The 13,758-nt window shown below is 39.6% G+C and overlaps 1 protein-coding gene across 1 annotated transcript; it reads left to right on the forward strand.

Annotated features, from left to right (window-relative positions):
- Nucleotides 1–109: 109 nt before the first annotated feature.
- Nucleotides 110–13,599, forward strand: PPP2R3C (protein phosphatase 2 regulatory subunit B''gamma). Its single transcript, XM_084207381.1, has 13 exons — nt 110–171; nt 831–958; nt 2,046–2,150; nt 2,717–2,829; nt 3,620–3,717; nt 6,105–6,175; nt 6,904–7,036; nt 8,118–8,173; nt 8,249–8,324; nt 8,921–9,057; nt 10,422–10,559; nt 12,134–12,193; nt 12,834–13,599. Exons 1-13 carry the CDS (start codon nt 123–125, stop codon nt 13,020–13,022), a joined length of 1,353 nt encoding a protein of 450 aa, XP_084063507.1. The 5' UTR covers nt 110–122; the 3' UTR covers nt 13,023–13,599.
- Nucleotides 13,600–13,758: the final 159 nt, after the last annotated feature.

The raw sequence follows: 13,758 nt of genomic DNA on the forward strand, positions 1-13,758 counted from the left end.
CGCGCCCCGGTGGGAGGGACGGGGCTGCTCCGCCATGTCGGGTGCGGGCAAGAAGCTCCGAAGGGCGGGGGTGCGTCGCGGAGGGCAGCGCGCATGCGCGGGGAGGCGGTGGGCGCGTGCCGATGGACTGGGAGCGGAGGCTGCGGGCCCGCCTGGCCGCCCGCCGCGCGCGTGAGTGCCGCGGGAGCGGGAGTGGGAGCGGGCGGGGAAGCGCTCCGGGCTGCCCGCAGTCACCGGCGGGGCGAGCGTCGGCCTCTCCGCTGCTGCCGTACTTCGCCGCCTCCGGGCTGACGCAGGGGCCGGGCGGGTCCCGGAGTTGCCCTGCGGAGAGCCGAACCCCCGCGGTTCAGGGTCGGGGAGAGGGGGCGGTGAGGCTGCGCGGCCCGGCCCGGCACACGGCCCCGCCGCAGCCGCGGCTGGGAGCGCTCCGCTGGCGGGTGAGGCAGGCAGCGCTGGCGCCCGTGCGCGGCTGCCCCGAGCCGGCACGGAAGGCGATTTGAGGGGCAGCGCGCAGCGCGCAGCTGTGTGTCAGACAGGGCTGCTGCTCTGCCAGGCGTCCTCAGAGCTGCTGCGTGAGCTGCTCCACACCTTGCAGTGAATCGGGGTGTGCAGTCATTCAAAGAGGTGCTGTGACCATACTCAAAATACTTATGGGGCGTATTCTTATGTGATACATGTGACTGGTCTGTGCTCCGCTCATTTCCACCTCGTATCTGTGTTACCAAACAGCGCAACCAGATAAGCCTCAGTATTAACTGTATTTTTCAAGCCCCTTGTTATGTTAGAACTCTTTGGAGTTCAGTGTTAACATTTTTTTCTGTGTTAATCAGCCAAAAAGAGTGAACAAGAGCTAAAGGATGAAGAAATGGAATTGTTCACAAAATATTACATGGAATGGAAAGGAGGGAAAAAAAGTGACAGTATATCATATGCAAACATACCACGATTTTACTACAGGGTAAGTGAAGTATCCAGATAAACTTTTAACAAGAGGCTGTTCTATGTTACAAAAAAAAGTTATGCTTGCTCACAGGGACCCTGCAGCTTCAGGAGCTAAAGCAGTTTGAAGTCTGAGTGATGTGAATTACTTAGTCTATTTTTTGTTTCGTACAATTGTGAATTCCAGCACTTTTAACTAATACTGAGAATCTTATCAGAGTCAGTGAAATGTTTTGCTAATCAGTCTGCTTGGTAAAGATAGCAAGTTGTCTTTCAGAGGCACTTAAAGTTCGAACTAAATTTTGACATACCAGCATTACAGGTACGTATCTTATGTTTCCTGCTCAGACATAATGGGATGCTGCCTCATGAGAATGGTGGGGCATTGGTCTTGCAGACTAGAGATGGATCTGTTGCTGACATAGTTGTGAGGATGAATCAGATTGGGATGGGAGCACATGTTGATGTCTTGATATTGCTGGTACTCAACAACTTGACCGCTCAGATGCTGCCAAACCTGTCATGGTCACATGTTCCTTAGGGTCTCACGTTTCTCCCTGATGCAGTTCTCAAGTACCTGTGTTTCAGTTAATGGATACATGTGTAACTCATCAAGTTCCAGAGGTGCTGTACAGTTTGGCACCTAAATATTGGCAGAATTTTCACACTAGGTGTTCTTTCATCTTATTGGTTGGCCAGAGAAGTCTAGTAGACTTTCACACTTTGGAGAGTCAGGCCTACCACGAAACAGAATGTTCTGTTTCTCCTGAGTAAAACACAACAGTAAACGTCTTTTTTGTGTGAGCCCTCATAGCTAGCAACCATGGGAAAGTGCTTACACAATGGGTTATGTGGTATGAGGTACTTCTCTCTCTCTCCTGTTAAAGATATCCTGCTTTAGGTAAGTGCTTCATTATTGAAATGATTTGAGACAGTGTGCAAGTGATGTCCCTTGCAGCAGAAGCAAGTTTGGTAGACTGGCTATTTTCTGTCAAGTGAACAACTTCAATCGGAGTGTGTGACTCAAGACTACCTGGGAATACTTGCTGGATGTGTAGTTTTTGAATGCTCCTGTGCTGAAAATTAAAATGCCACAATGTTTCCAGCTGCCAGCTGAAGATGAAGTCTTGCTTCAGAAATTAAGAGAAGAATCTCGAGCTGTCTTTCTGCAAAGAAAAAGTAGAGAACTGCTGGATAATGAAGAGCTGCAGGTAGGAAAATGATTTCAATATGTCTTGTAATGGTTTCTGACTGGATTATCTCCTGTCAGAGTTTGATCTCCTGTCTGCCCACAGAATCTTGTGGTAAGGTGCTTTGTATTTGGGCACACAGTACTTGGTAAAGCTGAAGTGCTGCCTAGCCTTGGGCTGGAATGCCAGTGTCAAGCTTCCTCGTTATGGTATGTGTGAGGATTAAATTGATGGCTTCCAGTTTTCCAGCACATTGCAATGATTTCCCTGGTGGGCTCAGATGATAAGTTCTGTTGATGTGTCACTGAGAGAGACTCCTCAGATGGATGATTTTATTATACTGCAAAGGCAGAAGGGGTGTGATCCTAGAAATGCTAGTGAGGGAGGGAGAGTGTGCATGTATTTAGCATTTAAGGGAATGGAAGTAGCACACTGACTTTTCTGGCTGAACTGACCATGTGTCCCGATTAACTGAGAGAACCTTGCATCAAGCCCACATTTTTGCTGAGTTTCTTAAGTACTATATCTTAAGCACATTAACATCTCTAAAGAGATATCTTCTTAACCAAATATAAATACCTTTTAAGAATCTATGGTTTCTACTGGACAAACATCAGACATCACCAATGATTGGGGAAGAAGCAATGATTAATTACGAGAACTTCTTGAAAGTTGGTGAAAAAGCTGGACCAAAATGCAAGTAAGGCTTTCTTCTCTTGTATGTGCTCATTTTGACCAAACCTAAGTGCTACTGTAACTTCCAGTTGCTAAAATAGATAGGAACAGTTAAATGGTGAGAAAAAAGTCGTATCCATGTTGTTACTGATGAACTGGTTACTTTAGATCCTTGTAAAGCTGTAGTCTGCCTCTCTGAGGTGACTTGTAATAGAGATGCCTAAAACAATGGTAGTGCATCCTTTTGGAGAAAATTTTTTATTGGCATGAATGTTTTTAGATGTTAGTGGTCAGCAAACAGCACATTATGTAAATGAACTGGAAATCATGTCTCCAGTGATATTGCTCAGCCTTCCCCAATATCTTCTGATGCAGAATTTCCTACCAGATGTGCACAGCATGCAGTGAATGGTAGTTCTTTGTGCTCCTTTTGGAGATTGCTGTTGTGCACATAGCTTTGTGATTGAAATTTGAGCAGAAGCCAATTATTTGTCAGTACTGGCGGTTTGTTTTATGTGCATATTGTTGTAGAAGATTGGAAGCTACCAAACACATTGTATTAAAGAGAAATTGAATAAAAGCTCTCAAAAGTTCTACGTCACTGAAGAATCTCATGAGCAGAAGAGGTAGCTGCTTTTTATTCAGTTAGCTGTTCTTACTTGGTAGGATTCCACCTGATGAGTGTAATGTAGCATATTAACCCATTCTGTGTTAAAACATTATTTTACAGGATCTGTAAATGTCAAATACTGTAACTGGATCTGTCAGTGCAGTGTAATCAGATGCATAAAAGTAGCTTTGTGTTTATTTTGCAGGCAATTCTTTACAGCAAAGATCTTTGCTAAATTACTCCATAATGATCCTTATGGGAGAATCTCTATCATGCAGTTCTTCAATTATGTCATGCGAAAAGGTTAGTGAGTGCTTCTTCTGTGTTAGAAGTTGTTTCATTTTAAGGCTTTCTCACCTTTATTTGCTATTTGATGTTCCCTTCAATAGCAGTGAGACCTGTCCTTAACTACAAATGCTGGGTTTTTTTGAGGCTTGGGATTTTTTTCTTGTTACTAGAAGGTGGGAGTCCATCGTACCTCTGAAATCCACCTCTTCCCAGTCAGAGATATGCTTGATCTGTTTGTTACATATATTGTCGTTCTAATTTCCTTTATTCAGGCAATACTGTGAAGTGCAAAGCAAAACAGGTCCATGGTAGGTGTGATCTTCACCACTGTGATGGGGCAGATAGCTTTGTTTGCTGTTTGTCCTTCTACAGTGCTGTCTATATTTTCTGTTTGTCAAATATGTCAGTATGTTTCTGTGCTTGTCACTTACCATGTTTGCAGCTATTTTTTATTATAAATAGCCACTTGGGCTGAAAAATGCCCTTTTCTTTTTTTTTTTTTTAATATGTATTAGATGTTGTTTGAAAACACTAGGCTGGCTAGCAGAAAGGAAGATTGTCTCAGTATCTTTTGTCTTGGCTACTGCATTCTTAGATCTGCTAGGCAGATCTAAGAGAACAGCACCTTTCGCTGAGCAGCTCAGCCTGCCTAACTTAAAATATTGTGGTGCAGGGGATGAGAAATGTGTTGAGCAGGAAGCATGATGTGCAGGTGTGCACAATATGCAAGAAATGAGTAATAGACCCATTTCCAGCAACAAACCCAAAAGCTGCAGGACAGGAGACTTGTGGCAAAGTCTGTTAGGATTGTATGCATTTCAGAAAGGCCCACCCAGATGGACAGATGAAAAAAGAGTTTTTTCAGAGCTTGTTTCACCCAGAAGTTTTGAGTCTTGTGTATTTAGGATGATGCCTTTCTTCTAAGCAAACAAACAAAATGATAATAAAAAAAAAGCCGCCACCACCAAATCACTTCATGTGTGATACATTTACGTTTAAACTTAAGCCAACAACAAAACAGCCTCACTGTATAATGTCTGCCATCTGAGTGACACCACGAGAAACACTTACCTTGAAGAGTGAATGTTATGAAGGACAGCTTATATTGCGTAAGAGGAGCTTTTGAACTGTTTCTTCAGAAAATGGGAATTAAATTTAATGTTGAGTATGTGAATAATAGTTTTTATTAATCTAATTTATACTCCATCACTGTTACAGTGCTTTGACAATGGCTTCAAGCACTGTCCTGTAGATTTTCCAATTAATGTGCCTTCTCATTACAAACATAGATGCTTGTGTGATTCTAATTCTTGTCTTGTAACTCAGAAGTGAGGGCCTGACCTTTGGCTGTAGCTGCAGTGTCTGGTGCTGTACAAGGGGTTGAGCAATCCATCTGTATATGGCATTGTGCAGCTGTTTAATGCAGTGAAAATGCACTGCTGCAAGTTTCTAAGTCAGTGAGAGATAATGAATCCATATGATTCCATATAACCAACTGTGTGTGCTTGCAGCCTGGAAAGCCTGGGCTGCATCAAAAGAAGCGTGGCCAGCAGATCAGGGGAGATGATTCTCCCTCTGTGCTCTGAGACTCTTGAGACCCCATCTGGAGTCAGCACAGGAAAGACATGAGCCTCTCCTGTGACCACAGGCTGAGAGAGTTGGGGTTGTCCAGCCTGGAGAAGAGAAGGCTCTGGGGGAGCCCTCATTGTGGACTTTCAGTACTTAAAGGGAGCGTATAAAATGGAGAGAGTGACTTCTTAGCCAGGCAGATAGTGATAGGACAAGGACAATAGGTAGGACAATTCAGTTTTGCAGTAGGGAGGACAATACAGTTTTACATTAAAAGAGGAGACATTTAGAGTAGATGCTAGGAAGAAATACTTAGAGGGTGGTGAGGCACTGGAACAGATTGTCCAGAGAAGTTTTGGATGCACCATCCCTGGAGGTGTTCAAGGCCAGGTTAGATGGGGCTTTGAGCAATCTGGCATCCCTGCCTGGCATTCCTGCCTGTAGCAGGGGGAAGCTGGAACTAGGTGATCTTTAAAGTTGCCCCTAATCCTAGCTATTCTATGATACACCAAATAAAATGTGGTGTCTGCTCTGCCATTTTTTACATGTAGTTATTACAAGGCAGTTGTGGCAATGGTGTGTATTTATATTATAAATAGTATATATTTATGAAGTGTATATTTATAGTATACTGCAAATGACTCCTAAAAATTTAGAGACTGAAACAGTGTTTCTAAGCAGTACATGGCCTGGCTTTGCTTAAAGCTCAGAAAAACGGGAAGAGGCATTTAAAATCCAACTGCCTTGTGGCCTCTAGAATAACACCAAATTTTGGCATGAATTCAAAAGCCCCATAGGCTTCTCGCATTGTAATTCTATTTTCTGTTTCACAGTATGGCTTCATCAGACAAGAATAGGTCTCAGTTTATATGATGTGGCAGGACAAGGCTACCTCAGAGAATCAGTAAGTAAAGTCTTGATTAACTTAATGTCTCTCTTTAAATCAAATGACAGAGCATCAGAGAGATCCCTTTTTTTTTTCCCCCAGCATTGTCTTGTAAAAGCTTATATCATAACATAGATTTGGGGGGGGCACATTTGTTTGGATAAATTGCAATTCATTTATTCAAGAGATGTGGTGAGAGTGGTGCTAGCCTTTTAAACTTATGGGTAATTTTTCTGGGAAAAAGATTGTAGATACAAAGATTTCATGTCATTAGCACTTTACTAGATTTAGTAGGATGTGATAAAAATCACAAATTAGTGTTCAGTGAATTATTCTCCTGCTCTAAGAGGAGGTAATATTATAAAAGAAATAAAAATGTTCTAGTTACCACTCAGCTTAAAGAAAAAGGATTTATTAAAGAATGTTAAGCAATGTGATAATCTAATCAGGAGTTATGCTCCTGATATTTGGAAAAGGTACAGTGGAATGCATTTGTATTTACATATAAATATCACTTTGTTAAATTCTGATTTATTAACAGGTAGTTTCAGCCCTAGAATATGTGCATGTGTATAATCTGGGATTTCTTGCACAAAGACAGAAGCTTTTTTATCTGCTCTCATGCTTTTTCTGCATGGTTGCAGGATTGTATTTTTAACAAAATACACCTGAAAGCCAGAGAGGAATATAGCAGACATGGAACAATAGTAATATTCAATGCTTGTTTCCTTTTCTTAATTCTGCAGGATTTAGAAAACTATATTTTGGAACTCATTCCTACTTTGCCACAACTGGATGGCTTAGAAAAATCTTTTTACTCCTTTTATGTCTGCACAGCAGTTAGAAAGTTTTTCTTCTTTCTGGATCCTCTCAGGACAGGTAGGTCTCTTAAAATGCTTCCACTGAAGCTACTTGGGTTTTCAAAGCAATATGTAGTTGTCCTGGTGGGCTTTTGTTTAGCATTGAAGATTATTCTCCACTGAAGAGCATGGCTCTTTATTGTGCTCTAATAATCTACTTTTACAACTAATGAATTTCTGTGAGATACCTATCAGTTGAGGTACTATAGAGTTATCTCATAGAAACTGACAAATAAGATACTGGTTTCATCATAATGAGCCATTAGCAGTAGCTAATTTTGTAAGTGTTTAGGGTGAATAGAAAACACAGCAACCAACAACACAACTGCTTGTCAGAACATCCACTGAGCTGTGAAAATGCTCAGGAATGGTTAGAGTGATGTGCTTTTCCTGCACCACTTAACCCACTAGAAAAGGTCTGCAGTTAGGTCTGATATTGCTTGTTGCAAGTGTAGCTCCCTCCTGTGCTCTCGATTTAAGTCACCAACTGCATGTGTTTTCAAGGTCCAGCTGTGCCCCTTGTAAAGGTCAGAATTGTGTGGGCAGCAGCCTCTGACAGAGGTAATTACAAACGTTTGGAGAGAGTGGGTGGGAAGTTTTAAGTGCCATTATTTTGCACAGCTGTTAGCACAGTGTCTGTGCACCAGTCAGAGCTGCGCTAGCAGAATTGCATTCTGCTTCCTTAGCTTTGTGTCACAGCTGTAGTTTTGAAGGTGTATCATGTCACTTAGGAGACTATTATTTCATCAAATGTTTTAAGCATGCTTTCTTTGCATTTTTATTTTATTTTACATGTTGAGTTGTTGATGTTAAACATTCACATTTATTTAAATCTATTTTTCTGACATTTAAGGCTTCAGGATAGCTCCTCCCAATACCAGGCTAGTTTTGTCCAAACATTTTAAAAGGTATTTTATTTTATCTCTGAAATTAGAGTCTTATCCTTGATTTTAGATATGGGTTTTGTTTAGCTTTTGTTTCTTAAAAAGGCATATTTTTCTGCTCCAAAAACTTCTTTCTTAAGTAGAACCACCTAAATGAGAATAGTCAAATGGATATGTTGGCTGAGCAACTGTTAAAAGGTATTTTTCTTTCTGCAGGAAAGATAAAGATACAGGATATTTTAGCTTGCAGCTTCCTGGATGATTTGCTAGAGGTAAAGATCCTCTCTAACGTATCCTGTTGTATTTTAATTTACTCTTTCTGAATTCTAACTTTATGTTTCACTTAGTTAAGGGATGAAGAACTTTCTAAAGAAAGTCAGGAAACAAATTGGTTTTCTGCTCCTTCTGCATTAAGAGTATATGGTAGGTTCCTTTATATGCCAACACTTTTCTTCTCCTCTTTCTTGTATGACTTAGTCACATTATTAGTGCTATTTTTCCTCTGCTTTTGTCATGTTAAATCCTAACTTGTCTTTTCAAATTCTGTGTTCACCCTTTCATTTTATCTTCCTGACTTTATAATTTTGGTTCTCCACTGTTGCTCTTTATTGTGGTTTTAAAATTTGTTGCACAAGGTACAAGATTCCTCTGTAACCTTCTCTTCTGGCTCCATTCATGCCTTTGCATCCTCTTTAGCTCTTTATTAATGCTTACAGCATATTTGTATAAAGTAATATGCTCTTAGCCTTCTGCTCCTCTCTCAGTATCCACAGCTATTAACTTATATTAGAACTGCTGACACCTCATTATGGGAATCCCACTTCCTCTCCCTCCATGTTCTGTACTTATTTCTGATGCTTTATGAATATTATTGTGAATCTAGTAAAATCTCACTTAACTGCATTAATTTTATTGTGGAAATTGGAAAATTTAGCACTTCATTGTTTATTTTTCTCTGTTGAAAGAATTCTTTTCTAATAGAGGTATATTATGGTTTGCTTTTCTTATCTCCTTCCTAGGTCAGTACTTAAACCTTGATAAAGATCACAATGGCATGCTCAGCAAAGAAGAACTGTCCCGATATGGAACAGGGACTCTGACCAACATATTTTTGGATCGTGTCTTTCAGGAATGCTTAACTTATGATGGTGAAATGGTAATTACATGTTTTCCCTTTGTCCATAGCATAACATCTTTGGCTTATTGAGTTGAGAAATGTCTAATGGTCAGTATCTTTAAAGAGTAGCTTGAGGTACTCTTGTTTTTATCATTCTGTTTATCATTGTGCACACAAATGACCATGCAACATAATGGCAAGTTAATTTTCTTAAGAGCAAGGTGATTGTAGTGTGGCCTAAAATAAATTGCTTGTTTGAAAAAGCAGAGGTGATAGAGAATCCAGACAGCCTAGGATAAAGCCACTTGTAGATTCAGTTACAAAAGTGCATGTTGAAAAAATGCATAGATGCAGCAATACTTTTTAGTTTAATGTATTAAAGACAAGTGGCACACTTGAGATTAGTGCAAGTTAGCTAAGCTGTCAACTTCTTCAAGAAGACAACTCTGTTTTTCACCGTTAGCTTTCCATAGCTGTGAAAAATGAGAAGTCTAACTAATCTTAAGTAACACCTTGTATCTATATTTTTTGAAGCTTTACTTAATGTTTAGCCACAATTTTTGCCTGCATTCAGATAACTGGAATGTGAAGTGCTAAGTTACGAATTCCTAATGCAGCTGAGGGTGCTGTCAGCAGCCTTTGCTGCCAGGGCCTGTTGCAAAGCTGTTTTCTGATAGTCAGCCCCCAGCTCTCCAGGTACATGGGGTTATTCCTCCCCAGATGCAGGATTTTCCCTTCCCTCTGTTGAACTCGGTGAGACTCCTGTTAGCCCATTTTTCCAGGCTGTCAAGCTCCCTCTGAATTACAGCACAAGTCCCTGGTGTTACAGGTAAACTGGGTAATTATACACACAGGGCTGTAGGATTTTTGTCCTTGTCACAGCTGTATCTTGATTGGGAAACCAAGAATCCATACTAAGGGAAAAGTGTGATACTTACTTGGAATATTAACTAATGTTTCCGGCACATAATTTGCCAAACCACTGACTCTGGTTTAAGGGGTATGTACATAATTGGCCATACAGTTCATTATTTGGTGCTAGTAGACGTTTAATTTAAGATAATGAAAATATTTTATATGTTTTTTCTTCACGAGTTAGGTATGTTCAGCTGTTTAAAGATATACTAAAATTGTTTAAAAGCATATATATGGCATGTTTCATTTGAATTTATGCTTGGAATGCTATTTTGCCTCTAAAATGTCAGGATTTCCCGTTATCAGCAGATCTTAAAAACTAACTTTTCTGTGCACATTAGTGGTAGCAGCCATTTTCTATTTCATGTTGTCTTTTTCAGAAAATAAACTGATCCCCTAGAATGAAATAGCTGCCAATTATAGAGTTCCTGCTTGCAAAATCAATTTAGAAAGAGGACTGTAATAAACATGATTGTATCTACTTCTAGGACTATAAAACCTACCTGGACTTTGTGCTTGCATTAGAAAACAGAAAGGAGCCTGCAGCTCTGCAATATATTTTCAAACTGCTTGATATAGAGAACAAAGGACACCTGAATGTCTTTTCCCTTAATTATTTCTTTAGGGTAAGTCTCTTTATACAAGTAGGCCATTTTCTGTGTTTATAGTGTTACAGCCTATGTGCTTCTGCATGCAGATCTGCAGGAAATCACTTTAAATTACCTATAGCCACAGGCAGGCTAGTAACGACTTCTAAGAAGATTTAATTTTATTTTTTTTAAGACTAGAATTGGAAAGATCTCAAAAGGTATTTTCAGTGGTTTATCTGCAGTTGAAACTTGATTTTGAGTAGGAAAAATATTTTCTATTGATTTGGTTTTTTTATTTATATATTGAAAATAGTCCTAAGATTATGTGATGATTACCTGTTAAAATCTTTTATGATAGTTCTGATTATTGCCCATGGTTTAATTTCAACTGTAATATGGAAATTCACTAAAAGAAATTAAGATAATAAAATTTATTGATAGGCCTATACAGCTGTGGGATTTTTCATTCAGTGCTTTGCTTGCAAAAAGCTTATTGCATTTTTTCATAGGGTGCATTTGTACCTGTTGCTTCCAGAACAGATTTAAACTAAGCTTAATTTTTTTTAGTTGCTGTTAAAATTAACGTAAAATTGTCAAATCTTTCTCCCAAACTGTGGTTTGTGTGTGATGGGTTTTTGTTGTTTTGGATTTTTTTTCTTCTGACTGGGGGCAATTTTGGTTTGGAAAGGGGGCAGGTGTTTTGTTGTTTTGTCTTGTTTTTCTCATCGATACCCGAGATATCTTGGGAAGTGCTATGCAGTAAAATAGTATTTTTGCTGTGGTAGTATCTATTCAGACACAGGGGCAAGCACTCCAAATTTTGTTATATGGATCTTTGTATTATAACTGTGAAAATAAATAATGTCATTGCACTTAGCTGTATGCTTGAAAGATGAAGAACAAGGTTCATCCTTCATAGAGCCAGTAAAGCATTCAGGCCTGCTCAAGGCAGGATCCTAGACACACCTTCTTTCTGTATTGTAACGAGTCTCCTTTTGGACATGGAATGTTTTAAATTTTCCATGGAATCAGAACAGTTCCTCTTGACTCTGTGAATGATTGCTTTTCTACCAGCCCTAAGTGTGAACAGATCTGCACCTACAGAGGCTGTGCTGACAAGGCTGTGCAGCTTGTACTAGTGAAACAGTTTTGTTCACAGCTGTTACTTGCAGATGTAGGTTTGGTGATGCAGGTGTTTAAATAGTACCACATTGAAATAATTGATTTGTCTTTCTGCTCATTGGTAATTTTCCTTATGTCTTTCCTTAGCCTATATTTCATACTGTGTCAGAAATGTAGCCTTATGGTTTGAGTGTATTAATATCTTAAGTTTTGAGTGTTGAGGGGCAATGTGCAAATTGCTTAAACACTGGTCCTAATGAAAGTGAGATTCATATCATACTCATTAAGAAGTGTGAACTTAAAGATGTATATCACTGATAAAGCCTTAATTCACCCCTGCCTCACATATGGAAGAAAAATCATTGTAAGCTGTACCATGAATGCTTTGTTAGAGGGCAATGCAGCTTAAAATGCAGAAGCATTTAGTAACTTTCATACAGTGTCAGCATAGTACTGCACTAGCCATTCCTAACTTCTCTTTTTTCTAGGCTATTCAGGAACAAATGAAAATTCATGGACAAGAACCAGTTTCTTTTCAGGATGTCAAGGTTAGCTTTACCAAATAGAGTACTGTGTAAAATCTTTGAATAAGCATTTAGTAATTTAATTGTGTTACATCATAATTTCTAGGTTGCTGTATATTTACTTGGAGAGTACTAGAAATGAGCTGACTTGTCCTACTCATAGGTTTGAAAATGCCTTTCTAGTCAGCAGTTGCTCTAGTAGTTTCCTTAATAATAGACAAATTACCTGTTAAATACACGTTGCTGCTTCTTACACTTGAAAGTACTTGCTAAGTCCATTTTACAGTCCTGGGGGACAGGGGGCAGACTGGTGACTGAAACAAACAGCCTATAAAACTGATTACTGCCGACTGTGTATTTAGTTTCAGTACTTAAAGTACAAGAGCTTCTACAAAACTTAGCTTGTACAAGTGAACTGAGATTCATTTTGCCACTTCCAGGCTGAAACCTGCCCAGAAAAGCAAATTCTTACTTGAGATGTGGGAGCTGAGGAGACTGCTCTGAACTGTAGCCAATCAGTCAGTGTGCTTTGTATCTTAAACGCTTTGGGGTTTAACAGCTGCTTGTTGTAAATTGGTGTGGGTGGCACTAGTTCCCCAAAGAGCCATTTTTCTGCTTATTAATGTGTGAGGCTTTTCTCCCAATTTTGACTTGTCTTTCGTAGGATGAAATCTTTGATATGGTGAAGCCTAAGGACCCTTACAAAATCTCCCTTCAAGACTTGATCAATAGCAGTCAAGGAGACACTGTTACCAGCATTCTGATTGATCTGAATGGGTTCTGGACCTACGAGAACAGAGAGGTCCTTGTGGCCAGCGACAGTGACAGCACTGCTGATGTTGATGATCCGTGACTTTGAACGGAGCAGACTGTATCCACAGAGATCTCCATCTGATGGGCCAACTGTTGGAAGCTGGGAACATTCATTATCTGAATTAATTCCTCTTCCATTTTACTTCTCTCCCTTCCTCCTTTGCCATACATTTGATATAAAATGTAGTACATGCACAAATCACAGAACTAATTTCTGAAACCAAAAAAGCAAGCACTGTTTAAGAGGCAAAAAGAACCTTTTTTTTTTTAATAAATATTTTTGGACTTTTTTCATGTGTACCAAGCCCTGTTCTTATTTAAATACCTTATTCTAAGTGTGAATTTAACCTGACAGTAAGAATATGGTTCTTGGTATCTTCAGCACTGGCCTGTGTCCACTCAGGCATCCCAAACCTCCCTCTCCATTCTGCATGGTATCCTCTAATGACAGCACTGTTGAGCATTTTGTTGTGAAGGCAAAAGTTTTCAGTAAGAAGTAAAGAATTTAGGCCTTTTTCTTCTATGCATGACCAGCTTTAAGTGTGTAACAGGAAGGATAAGTAAATTATTGAACTGGATAGTTACCAAATTTTAAGAGGTTCATTAACAGAAATAAAACTGCGCTAGCTTTAGATCTAGTTAAAACTAATCCAAACACCTGTACAGAGGCTTTCACCAAGTTAACCTCCTGTGCAAGTATTTTATGTAATCCATCTTAATTGTACAACTGAGCTACAGCAGCAGCAGTTAAAGCTGTGAAACTCTCTTAATCCTTA

This window comes from Fringilla coelebs (assembly GCF_963513975.1).
Source record: "Fringilla coelebs genome assembly, chromosome: 6".
Lineage (NCBI taxonomy): Eukaryota > Metazoa > Chordata > Aves > Passeriformes > Fringillidae > Fringilla > Fringilla coelebs.

Coding starts and splice junctions, on each gene's coding strand:
- PPP2R3C (XM_084207381.1), top strand. CDS start 123: ATGGACTGGGAGCGGAGGCTGCGGGCCCGCCTGGCCGCCCGCCGCGCG. Junction 8,174..8,248: donor TCCTGGATGATTTGCTAGAG/GTAAAGATCCTC, acceptor TGTTTCACTTAG/TTAAGGGATGAAGAACTTTC. Junction 10,560..12,133: donor CCCTTAATTATTTCTTTAGG/GTAAGTCTCTTT, acceptor TCTTTTTTCTAG/GCTATTCAGGAACAAATGAA.